The sequence below is a fragment of the Ceraceosorus guamensis genome (assembly GCF_003144195.1).
Source record: "Ceraceosorus guamensis strain MCA 4658 unplaced genomic scaffold IE81scaffold_136, whole genome shotgun sequence".
Taxonomy (NCBI): Eukaryota; Fungi; Basidiomycota; class Exobasidiomycetes; order Ceraceosorales; family Ceraceosoraceae; genus Ceraceosorus; species Ceraceosorus guamensis.
Window position 1 is genome coordinate 1 of NW_020290131.1, and position 11,770 is coordinate 11,770.

Below are 11,770 nucleotides of genomic sequence, written 5' to 3' on the forward strand. Positions count from 1 at the left end.
GGGGATGGGGGGTCGGAAGGGGGCAAGTGGGGAGTGCACTCACTGTCTGTGTCGCGCAAATACTTGATGGATGATGAAACTGATGAGCACGCTGAGGGACATTGAAATGATGCGCGCTGCTTGAGAGTTGACACCGGCTAGAGCTACGCTAAAGAGGAAGGCATGAGCTGCCAACGTCACGCCTGGAGTGGACCACAGGAATCCATCATCTGGGGGATGGGGGGGCAAAGAGCAGAATGAGACGTGTGGTGAGCCCAAAAATACCGCGTCGTCGCGAATCTTTGATCCGCGGTCGTGGAGAGATGGGGCAATAAGCGGGAATTGCTTGCTTGCTGGCTCGGCTCGCCTCGACTTCGAGAAGGGGCGCCGTCGTATCAAATGTGTAGTGCCTGCTCGTGAGAGATGACGAGATGGCACTCACAAGCAATGACGCGCGCAATGGCTGCATTGTAAGTAGCTAAAAGTTGTTGGATGGCCAGTTCGGGCTGATGAATGGCCGCCTCTGCCACGGTAGACGCATCTTCCGCCTCGCTGCTCGGATCTTTCAATGTCCTCAAATCCAGCGGCTCATCCTCAGCATGCTTCATTCGCAGCAGCAGTCTTCCGTTCGCATTCGCGTCATACGTGCTGGACGCCGAATCTTGCTTGCCGTCGTGCGTCAATGCGTCTGCGTCCTGATTGGCGCATGGAAGTTGCACAGAGGGTACGTAACGATGGAGATGCGAAGGGTTCGAAGCAAAATTGCTGTTCTCCGTCTGTGGAGGCGGGGCGAGATAGGTAGGTGCCAAGGAATTCATCGGAAAGTGTCTTGCAAGGAGTCGAAGAAAGGGGCCAAGTGAGAGACGGTGAAGGATCGCGAAATGGCAAGAATATGAGTCATCAACCGCCTCTTTAAGCGATGCGCTCAGCAATCAGTGGGATTTGACACCATCAGCTGTTCAGATTCTCCGCATCCAATAGACCGCGTGGCGGATTCGACAACGTTGACCATTATTTGTAGGTCATCTGCCCACCATGTCACAGACGAGCACTGTAGGCTGTGAATTTTGGAGAGCCAACTCTCGTTTCCGTTGACATGCGCGTCTGCCGTTGAACCGTCGACGCGCATTTTCGCCAACGGTCATGCATGCGTTCACGCAGTGGTACCACAATCGTGAGCGATCAAGCGCTTCTCGGGCTCACGATTCACGATTGGAGGCGATGCGGTCTTGCAAGGCCAATTAACAGCAATTCCATATTGTCCATGGGGCAACAGGTTTGCAAGGAGCAAGTCCGAGCATGGGTATAGACGATCCGACAAGGGGCAGTGTGCACAAAGTTTGCGACGCGAGTGAAGAAACATCTCCCTCTCAAAGGTTGCACTGGACAGTCATGGACTCGATGAGTGCCTTGGGGCCCTGTCCGACGGCATACTTGGACCAATCCAGCGGACCTCCAGCCCAAGCGATAGATCCTGGCGTGTTCGGCTGCCAGATACCAAATGCGAGTGGGGAGCCTCCGAGTGGGTAAGCACCGTTGAGATCCTTTGCCAATTTTCTGACTTGCACCTTGCCATCGAAAGTCCACTCGATGTAGTCCTTAGTCCAAGTGAAAGAGTACTCGTGCACAGCTCCTGCAGTCTTGGACCCGACCAGGTCGGAAGAGTGCCAAGCCGAATTAGGACCCGAGACTCCCTTGCCGAAGATGTTCGTTTGGTAGTTGGAGGATGGTAGTTCGATGTCGATTTCGTCCGAACCTTGCCCTCCGTACATGGTAGCGGAGGTGACCGTACCCTTGACGTCTGAAACTTGCATCCTCCAAGAGACGCGCGAGTTCAGTTGCAAAAGGAAGCTGGTCTGCACCGTGCTGCTAAAGATTTGCTGAGTGCCTTGAGGTCTGGGAAGCATCACCTCGAGACCAGCACCTGTCAGCTTCCAAGTGGAAGAAGAGCCGGACTGGTTGATAAAGTCGGCAGATTGACCTGCGGGAGTGTTGACATCGTTGCCAATCTCGACGAATGCGTCCTTTGTGATCTTGCGGAAGTCGTACGTTCCAGACCGGCAAGCTTGAGAACCTGGCTTGCCCGAGTAGGTAGGTCGGACAGGCTTGGTGGAGGTACTGGAGCTGCTGGTCGACGTACTGGACGTCTTGGTGCTCGTACTTGTAGTGCTGGTCACTTTTGAGCTGCTAGACGAGCTAGACGAGCTGCTGGTCGAGGTGGAGCTAGTGGAGGTTCCAGTCTTGGTGGCTGTCGAGGACGTACTGGTCTCTGAGGAGCTGCTGGTGCTGCTCGAAGATTTGCTGGAAGACGTCTGACTGGCCGACTTGGACTCGGTGCCGGTCTGGCTTGCAGTCGTGGGCACCGATTCAGTGTTGCTGGTGCTGCTGCTCGCCGAAGAGCTATCACTCTTTGAAGACGATACAGAGGAGGAGGAGGAGGAGGAGGATGTCTTGGAAAGGGAAGCGGTCTTGCTCTCGCTCAATGAGCCGGAGATAGTGCCAGTGGGACTAGGAGAGCCGCTACCGCTGCTGCTGCGAGTAGTGCTGACGTGCCCACCGCCCATGACAACGCTGGAGCTACCGTCAGTGACAATCACCGTCGGCCTAGGTTCATTCTGGCCGGGCCAGCAGGACTGTATGGCGGAAGAAAGAGCGGCGGGACCTGCGGGAGTCCAGTGAGGGACCTTGTGACCTGGAACGTGCGTACCCTTTCCAACGACGGGACGAGTGGGCGCAGGCCAGTGAGCACCGCCGCCCCTTCCACCACCGTGCTTCTTGTGGCTGTGAGGCTTGTAGTCGGCTCCAGATCCAGGACTCGGCTTGTGGGCACGGCAAGAGCCTCGCTTGTGACGGTGGGAGGAATGTCCACCGTGGAAAGGGGTGCCGTGATGGTTGCTACTGTGGTGGCCGACATCGTGGGCCTGGCCAGGTTGATGAGACGCGTGAGCGTGGGTGGCGAGCAGCCAAATGGCAAAAAGACAGGTAATGACGGGTGAGCGCATTGCTGCGTTGGTTGTCGAGTGTCGGAATAAGCGGATCGAAGTAGGGCTGTCAAAGCCTGCAAGGGTGACAAAGAGTTGCGTGACCGGACGCTAGGTGACTGTGAAGGACGCTTGAGGTCTTTGAAGAACAGCGCGCTGCGCTTTCGTAAGCTCTCTCTGTCTTTGAATGCTGCTTCAAGAAGCGTTGGACTGTGTTGCGCGCAGTGCTGTGACTTGACAGCGGATCAACGGGACCTATAGAGCTGAGCTGCACGCGGGAGAGAAGTCACGAGTGTATAATGAAGGTGGGATCGTATCAAACGCCGGAAAGCGACGGTGCCGGAGACTGGGTGGAGAAGCGCGAGAGAAGGAACGAGGCGATCGGAGACGACGGACTGAGACTTGGAGACGAGACATGAGGAAGGCGAATAGGCGAGCGCGAAGCACGACGACCTTTGCCTCTTTATACTCGTGACTTCTGAGGCCAATGAAACAAGTTGCGGCCACGTTCGCAGCAGGGGGTCCAGTATGTGCACTCACTGGACGGCGCAGTAGATGTCGGAGGTTGGGGCTAGCGTTGGCGCAATGAATCGATCGATCTCTCCATGCACGCACGCATGCATGCATGCCGCGCGCACACACGCGCTTAATCTCATCCTCCTCGATCGCTCCAACTGCTGCTCCTCGAGTCTAAGCGAGTCGCGCGCCCCCACCATTCACGATTCACATTCGGCGTACTGTACGTCTTGGAAACATGCCGCGAGCAACTTGCTGCATGCATGCATGGTCGATGCAAGCGGGCGCAAGAGACACCCACGACTGCATGAATGAGCACAGGAACACTCACACTCACAACACTGGTCGATCTCAAAGCGCCGCTCCTCTGCTGCCTTCCACAAAGACAAATGGCCTAGGTCCACTTGACCCTGAAAGCGAACAGCGAAGGCGCGTTAATTGCTTACTCATGCAGCACGCACTCTATACAAGCACCTGACCCGACCCAATCAATTTCGACGGTGTACGGCCGCTTGAGTCAGAGTGTGAGTGATGTGGTCTGGCCGTGGGTCTCGATCGAGTATGCACTTATTTGTGGATGTGCATCGCTTTGGTGGGCTGGCTGCTTTGCATCCGCCAGGCGCTGGGGGTTGAGGGGGCGCCAGCGCAGCATAAATCCACATTGACGGTCTACTATACTCAAGACTCTTCTGATGTATACCGTACAGTAGCTGCTGATGCCAGGCCTCATGCTTTCATGCCGCCTGCGCGCGAAGATTCCATTGAAGCGCCCCGATGCATAGTCTCAAGCCGAAGGTACGGGCGCACTTATTGGACGGCGCAGTTGTGAGTGTTCGAGACTACAAATGTACGATATCCGACTTCGACTGGGTCCTGCTTGCACGCAGGTCACTTTCTCCTAGCACTCACACACCCATCCTCTTCCAGCTGCTGGTTCGCATCTCACGCCAATATCCTCTTTGATGGGGGGAGGGCGAACGTGTTCTTTGACTATAGCGGGGTGGCTCAAGGCCATGAGAGCGGCGATTGGAGGTTATACTCGTCATTCCTCGTCATTTGCTCTGCTAGAAAGTCGAGTGGCCTGCTAGCGGGCGCTCCATACTGCTCATCCGATGCAAAGTGTGCCTGTGTCCTGGCGCTCGTATATCTTGTGCACATGCAAGAGTCTTGAATGGTTCGCTCAGCATCGATCCAGGATATACAGCATGTATGGTGAGATGCCTTATTGGGCCATATACCCTAACCTGGATGGCTACCTACCTATCTGTTGCATGCTTGATTCATTGAGCATTCATTTCATGTACGAGACAACAATTTGAATGAAAATAAGCTTGTTTCTAATTATTGGAGTATTGCTCTGGAGACCAGTCTCGCCAGTCGCCAGTGTGCACAGCTTATTGGAAGCACAGATTGGAGCAGCTAATCAAAAGCGAAATATACCTAGCTGCCCTTTATCAACTCAGTATTCTTCTTGATTCAATTGATTCTGTTCGCCAACCTGAGGAGTAACATTTCCTTACTCATTTGGAGTGTGCGCTACTACGCTCGGAAGTCTTGGACTTCGTGTGATCATGTTTACTCAACAGTGTGATGCCAAGACCTTAAGTCAGCGCTGATCATCAAGCAGAATAAAAGGAATGTACGCGAACATATGTGAGGGTCGTGGTCTGTAACTCTTGACTCAATCACCTAATGAATCAGGATCGAGTTCCTGATAATCGCAGATCAGTCGTGATGAGTCGTGAGTGTGAGTGCTGATGAGTACACGTTGCGCGGTGAACTTACGCGAAGCGCTTATTTAGCGCCGGCATTCTTTCGTCAAAAGACGCGCGTTGAGGAGATCGCCGAGATGATGGCGCGTCGCGCTTCACGTATGTACTTCCCCACAAAACAACACCAAGTTGACGAGTCGTGATGAATGCTCCTCTCCTTCATCATGCACCACCACCGCATATACATGGAGCCCCACATTTGCATGGGCCAAAGTCATGCGAGATGACTTCCTGGATAAGATTACCGACCAGTTGCACCTTCCTCTCGGCACCTACGGCGTCTTGGGCAAGCTCCGCTCAGACATGTACCTGCGGGATCGTGCGAACGTCGACAGGCTGTGTTTGCCCGTACTAGCGCCGGTAATGAGCGAATGAGGTGCTAGTGCCATACCATGCTTCTTCGCACAATCACGAATCAAGATGTCAACTTGGCAGACTTGATGCAGACTATCAGGCACGACCAGGATGTTCTCGCCTTCTGCGCAAATTGGCCGAATGCTGTGAGCGAGCGCAAGCCCGTCAATGCGCCCCGTCCCGATGAGCAGGCCCTGCTCACGAGGCTGCGAGGATCTTTGAGCTCCATGCGCGCTTCGCGAGACTTGTATAAGAGGCAGCGTTCCAAGTCTGAGGATCCTTACCCTACCTGCTCGAAGCAAACCATCGCGAATGCCGACCGCTGACAGAGAGACCATGGTGACACTTGTCAAGCGCTCCTTGGGCTTCAGCGCTCTGCTGAGCACCCTTCTACTGGTATGTCTGCTCTCGCAGCACCTTCAGCCTGCTTCAGCGCTCGCTGTTCCTCACCCGATAGCTCAAAGTGACGCTGAGATCGCCGCTCGTCAAAATTCGGGACAAGGTGCGGTCATGTGGGACGGTACTAGCTTGTTCATCGCCGGCACTCCCATCACTCTGTGGAGCGGCGAAATTCACCCTTGGCGCCTTCCTGTTCCAGGCTTGTGAGTAAAGGCTTTCCCTCTTCCACCAGCCGCATCAGAGGTTTTCTCACCTCAGCTTTCTTGATGCCGACAGGTGGAGAGATGTTCTGCAGAAGTTAAAGGTGAAATTTCTTGCATCGGCGCGCTTTCGTGGAGGGGAGGCTCACGTACTTCCCGTGCTCGCCCGCAGAGCGGAGGGTTCAATGCCATCTCCATTTATACCCATTGGGGCCTCACAATGCCGGCCAACGATGCCAGTTCGATCTCTCAAAAGGGCTTCAACGATATTGCTCAATTTCTTGACACTGCACGCGATGTCGGTCTGTTCGTCATCGTTCGCCCAGGACCCTACATCAACGCTGAGACCACCGGCGGAGGCATGCCTGGCTGGGTGCAAAATCTCAATGCGACGCTACGCACGACCGACGATGCGTATCGACGAGCGTGGACGCCCTACTTGGACGCCGTCGTCGATGTCACAAAGCCACGCCAGGTCAAGCTGGGTGCAGATGGCAAGCTAGACACGTCCGCAGGCTCAGTCATCGCTGTCCAAGTGGAGAATGAATTCCAGGACAAACTCGACGGAGCGTACAAGGCTCATTTCGACGAGCTGATCACGTACTATAAGGGCAAAGATCTGGAGGTGCCGCTGACCTTTAACTCGCTAGAGGGTCGCAACGACTTTCAAAGCGATGCGTCGCTGGACATTTGGGGCGTAGACTCCTACCCTCAAGGTTTCGACTGTGGCTCGCCCAGCAAGTGGAGTCCCACGAAGAACTACACTGAGAGCACACACGTGCGCTCTACTAATCCCAACTTCATTCCAGAGTTTCAAGTAAGTGCGCGGCCGACGCGACACACAGATAGATCTTTGATTGATCGTACAGTTGCTCCTCGCTGCATCAGGGAGGCTCGTACGACCCCTTTGGCGGCTACGGTTATGAAGCTTGTGCAGAGCTCACTGGGCCGGATTTCATTCGAGTCTTTGACAAGGATGTTCTGTCTCAGGGTCTGAAAATGATCTCGCAGTACATGGGATGTGAGTAGCGAGTGGACCTCAGCAGAGATTTTGCTAGCCGCTGACCTCCCCATGAGAACGCGCTATCCAGACGGCGGAACTAATTGGGGACACTTGGCATTCGGCGGTCTCGTCTATACTTCATACTCATACGCAAGTAGCCCACCAATCGCGTGTCTATTAGCTTCGCACTGACAACGAACGGCTTCATCTTCGTACGTGCAGGGTGCATCCTTGGCGGAAAATCGCATCAAGCTCGACAAGCTCTACGAGAATGCTCAGCTCGGACGCTTCCTTGCGTCGTTTCCTGCGTTCAGTCGAGCCACTCTCAGGTCACGACAAGCGAGTAACGGCATCCTGGTCAGCGAGTTACGAGATGGCGATTCTGCATTCTACGTGGTCCGTCATGAAGACTCCACTTCGACTCAGACGAGCAGCTTCAAGCTCGACGTTCAGACGATTGGTGGTCAATTCAAGATTCCACAAGAGAGCGAAGGCATCTCCTTACTCGGCCGCGACTCTGTCATCATTCCTGTATCTCGAGTGCTGAGCGCTTCCAAGGCGACCTTGCTCTACTCCACCGCAGATGTGAGCGTCGTTTCCGTCATAGACGGCCGTGACGTGGTGCTCGCGCATGGACATGCCGCACAACAACATGAGCTGCTGCTCCAGTCTAGCGACGACAAGCTAGCGACCACGGCGCAAGTAGACGGCGTGACGATGAAAGATACCGACAAGGGCTTGCTCATCACTTGGAAACCTGTCGCAGGTACTGCCGCTTTTCATGTGCCGCTCACTGCAGGCGACAACGATCTGTTGTTGATCCTCAGTTCCACAGAGGCCGCCTACCTGTCGGCACCGATGTCGACCGCTCCTGCAGGGAGCCTCGAGTACATTACAGGTTTTGGAGAGCATGTGCTCATCAGCGGTCTGTATCACGTTGCAAACGCCACGCTCGACGAATCGACGCTTCGCATTGTTGGTCAAGTCAATGCCACGACGACGGCGCTGGAGGTGGTCGCGCCAAAAGCTGTGACAGCAGTCACATTCAACGGTGCTGAAGTCAAGACGACACGCACCGATTACGGCTCGCTCAAGGGGGCTGTGTCGGGTCCATCTGATGCGGCGAAAAGCTGGAAAGCGCCCGCTCTACAAGGATGGAAATCTGCCGACAGTCTGCCGGAAATCGCGTCCGACTTTGATGCGTCGAAAGGTGCGCAGCTCGGACATCGATCGCGGCTTCGAGTGCGCTTCCACTGATGTCTGCCTGAGAATTACAGATTTCATCGCAGCGAACCTGACGAGTACTCCCAATTCGTGGTTTGAAGCCAACGCGACAAATGGCAGCGTACTTTTCGTGAGCTTCGAGCCGTACAGAACCTTCTTGTCATTGTGGAGACGCCCTCTTAGATGAGTTTCCACGCGCCACACCATACTTGCGCCATCACAGGCAGATGCGTACGGCTTCCATGTCGGCAACGTGATCTGGCGCGGAAGCGTCGAGGTAGGCCAAAGCCGACCGACCGGACTGCAATTGAGCGTCCAAGGAGGCAAGGTGAGGAGTTTGAATATTTGCAGGTGCAGTTCGTCATGTGCTGACACGTACCGTCTCCGCCCCAAAGTTCTTTGCCGCCTCGATCTGGCTCAATCAGACATTCCTGGGGTCTTTGGAAGGAAGCTCTTCGGCGGATGTCGCCAACGCCACCTTTGTGAGCGCCAAGTTGACGCACCATCACCCTCACTCAGCTGACAATTTGTCTCTCGTGTTGCCCTGAAAGAAATTCGACGCTCTCCCGGCTGGCAGGAGCATTCTGACGGTCCTGCACGACTCGACAGGCTTGGAAGAGGCATCAAGCGACAATACTATTGTGCCGAATGCGCTCCCTCGGGAAGTGGCAAAGAAGCCTCGCGGCATCACAAACTTTGCATGGACCGGAGCTCAGAACGATGCGCAGCCTCGAGTGGAGTGGAGCATTGCTGGTAATTTCGGTGGAGAGCGTTACCCCGACAAGACGCGCGGACCATTGAATGAAGGTGGACTGTACGGGTGAGTGGGGCATGTGAGAGCACGGGTAGAGAAGGATCGCCAGCTGACGCTGATGCGCGCTCTCAGCGAGAGACAAGGCTGGCATCTCCCCGGATTCGACGACAGCAAGTGGGAGGCGCACGAGCTCAGCGCAGGTCTCGAAGCCCCGGGCGTCAAATTCTTCCGCACAAGCGTCGATCTGGACGTGCCGACAGGCCACGATCTTCCCCTCTCGCTCGTCTTTTCTGACGACGGGGGAACAGACTCCCCAGACTCTCGCCCCACGTCCAGATTTCTCCTCTTCGTCAACGGTTGGCAATTCGGTCAAAGACTGACAAGGTGGGGACCTCAGACCGTCTTCCCAATCCCTCCTGGAATTCTCGACCCGCGCGGAAAGAACGAGATAGCGGTTGCGGCCTGGGCAGTCGACAAGACCGGCGCAAAGGCATCGCTGGCCTTCCAAGTCGACGATGTGTTCGCTGGTGACGTGGACTATGCTCTCGACAATCCGTCCATTGAGACTGTCCGCGGTACACCGTCTGCATAAGACGGTGCTCTGCAGAAATCGTAAGGTGACCCGTGATCGCGCACAGACGACGCTCTTTCTCGCCCAATCACCATGTCTGATGAGAATTGTGTTGCCGGAATGCTCCTTCTGCTGTGTGCACCTTCTCAGCGTTTTGGCCTAGCTCACGAGGGCCTCCAGGATCACTGCTGAGCGTGTGTGGGAGCACCTTGTTGGAATTGCGGCTGGGAGTAGTACCAAGCAGCGTAGCCTGGATCATTTGGGTTGGGATACATTTGACCTTGGGGCTGATGCTGTTGCTGTGCCTGTTGCTGATGCGGCGGCGGTGGCGCTTGATACTGAGCGCTGCTAGCAGGCTGTTGCGGATACTGCTGTTGCTGGTGCCAACCAGGTGCCCATGGAGCTGCCTGCTGCGGCGCATAGGGTGAGAAAGGCTGAGCTGATGGCGCGCGACCATCAGAATGCGCGGTCGATGCGAAGGAATCTGCCCTTTGCAACGTTGGCGTTGGTGCTTGATGCGGCGCGCCAAAGTGAGGTTGAGCTTGGGAACCTGCGATGGCAGAGTCGAAGACTCCCCTGGCGTGAATGTAGCTATCGTTGAGGTTTCTCAAATCCGTCACCTTGTGATTGTACTGCTCCATCAATCGAACGATTTTTGGCCGAAGCGAAATGCACTGTTGGTACAAATCCTGATGAGTGGCGCGCCAGACCGACTCAGTGATCAGCACGCGTCCCTTGATCCTCACGCAACGCACCGCGCCCTCACCTGAAGCTCATCATCTTCCGCCAAGCTTTGACGAGCGGGATCAAAGCTGCGCAATTTGTTAACGAGCTTGTCGATGTTGGCCGCCTCTGCAAACACGGCAGCCTCGGCTTCTGCTTCCTTTTGCAATTCGACTGGCGTCTTGTCCGGAAGCGGTTCCTGACGCGCGGTAGATTTCGAGGGGATCAGCCACACCGACGCCTTGCGTTTGCTTTCGCACCGTTGTACTCACGACGTAATTGACGGGAAAGATTCCCGCTTGACCTCGTAGCTCGCCGCGCCACCAGTGTTCGTACAGAGAGTCGAGAACTCTGATGACGTCGCCTTTGTAGAATGCCAGCTCGTTGTGCTCCGTAGGTGCGAAATCGTACAGTGCACGCACCTTTGCGGGAGCAGCCTGTACAGTTGGCGTCTCAACGACAGACGGCTGCGAGGGGGCGGAAGGCGCGGAGCTAAAAGCTGTGCTGCTCGACGTCGAGGTGGTGTTGGGAACATAGCCGCTGCTGTCGGCCGCGGAAGGAGTGTAGGATGAGCGACCCCCTACATCGAGCTTTGACAATTCCAGAACGCGTTGCAGCTCCTCATCTTCTCGCGAGAGCTGCGCAGGAGACTGTCGGCGTGGTCAGGGTACAGTAATGGTGAGAAGAAGGCAGAACCCTCAGCAGCTGCATAGAGCACTGACCGGCTTTGGAGGGGCAGCAGGCTGTTGAACGTCAAATGAAATGCCTGCGAGGAGCGAGGATGCGGTGCGCACGCACGCGAAAATGAGCAGCGACTCAAAGAGACTCGGACCTTCGCGGCAAGCGGTACTGTGGAACAAGTCGCTCACCTTGACCTCTCAAACTTTGAAGCGTTTCCGATAGCAGACCACCTTCCTCGCGATTGCCCCACTCTGTGTTCCACTCGTTGAGCAGCCTCCAAGTTTTTTGCTTGACGACCATGTGAGCGGTCGCATCCTTCAGCAACCTCTTGATCTGATCCAAGAAGCCCTTGCCAGCCAATTCCCTCTTGGCATCCGCTCCCACATTCTTGCACAGAGAATCGCAGAGGGTGAGTGAAAAGAGCTGTACGTTGGCCGACTTGTGCTGAATGCGCCTAGAGAGGGAGGCAACGACATCTCTTGCGCCTTGAGATCCTGCCTTGGACACCTTTTCGCACACCGTCAGGTTTAGATCCCAGTTCTCTGAAGTCAGGTTCTCGGAGGTGGCCCGCTGAACCAAGTCGTCGTACGCGTTGGTTGACTTGAACATCGTC

General features: G+C 55.4%; 4 protein-coding genes across 4 annotated transcripts; 1 reads left to right on the top strand and 3 right to left on the bottom strand.

Moving 5' to 3' along the window:
• Positions 1-39: 39 nt before the first annotated feature.
• IE81DRAFT_350378 (hypothetical protein) lies at positions 40-797 on the bottom strand (the record flags this gene model as incomplete). Its single annotated transcript, XM_025516528.1, has 2 exons — positions 40-209; positions 422-797. The coding sequence occupies 2 exons, from the start codon at positions 795-797 to the stop codon at positions 40-42; spliced, it is 546 nt and encodes a 181-aa protein (XP_025366353.1).
• Positions 798-1,418: 621 nt separating this feature from the next.
• Positions 1,419-1,847, bottom strand: IE81DRAFT_277539 (concanavalin A-like lectin/glucanase; the record flags this gene model as incomplete). The annotated part of the gene is made up of 1 exon (XM_025511478.1): positions 1,419-1,847. A coding segment is annotated over one exon (429 nt), but the record flags the coding sequence as incomplete, so codon positions are not given.
• A 3,912-nt stretch (positions 1,848-5,759) lies between these two features.
• Positions 5,760-9,855, top strand: IE81DRAFT_41936 (hypothetical protein). Its single transcript, XM_025517330.1, has 11 exons — positions 5,760-6,204; positions 6,278-6,305; positions 6,374-7,018; positions 7,090-7,222; positions 7,293-7,354; positions 7,427-8,414; positions 8,482-8,558; positions 8,652-8,756; positions 8,824-8,910; positions 8,980-9,248; positions 9,315-9,855. Exons 1-11 carry the CDS (start codon positions 5,915-5,917, stop codon positions 9,772-9,774), a joined length of 3,144 nt encoding a protein of 1,047 aa, XP_025366355.1. The 5' UTR covers positions 5,760-5,914; the 3' UTR covers positions 9,775-9,855.
• Positions 9,856-9,935: 80 nt separating this feature from the next.
• IE81DRAFT_350381 (hypothetical protein) lies at positions 9,936-11,766 on the bottom strand (the record flags this gene model as incomplete). Its single annotated transcript, XM_025516529.1, has 5 exons — positions 9,936-10,442; positions 10,520-10,675; positions 10,749-11,126; positions 11,199-11,242; positions 11,346-11,766. 5 exons carry the CDS (start codon positions 11,764-11,766, stop codon positions 9,936-9,938), a joined length of 1,506 nt encoding a protein of 501 aa, XP_025366356.1.
• Positions 11,767-11,770: the final 4 nt, after the last annotated feature.

Bases quoted from the DNA above. Each gene is read 5' to 3' on its own strand.
- IE81DRAFT_41936 (XM_025517330.1), top strand. From the start codon at position 5,915: ATGCCGACCGCTGACAGAGAGACCATGGTGACACTTGTCAAGCGCTCC. The intron at 7,223-7,292 runs GTGAGTAGCGAG...CGCGCTATCCAG, and splicing joins GATCTCGCAGTACATGGGAT to ACGGCGGAACTAATTGGGGA. The intron at 8,415-8,481 runs GTGCGCAGCTCG...TGAGAATTACAG, and splicing joins CGACTTTGATGCGTCGAAAG to ATTTCATCGCAGCGAACCTG.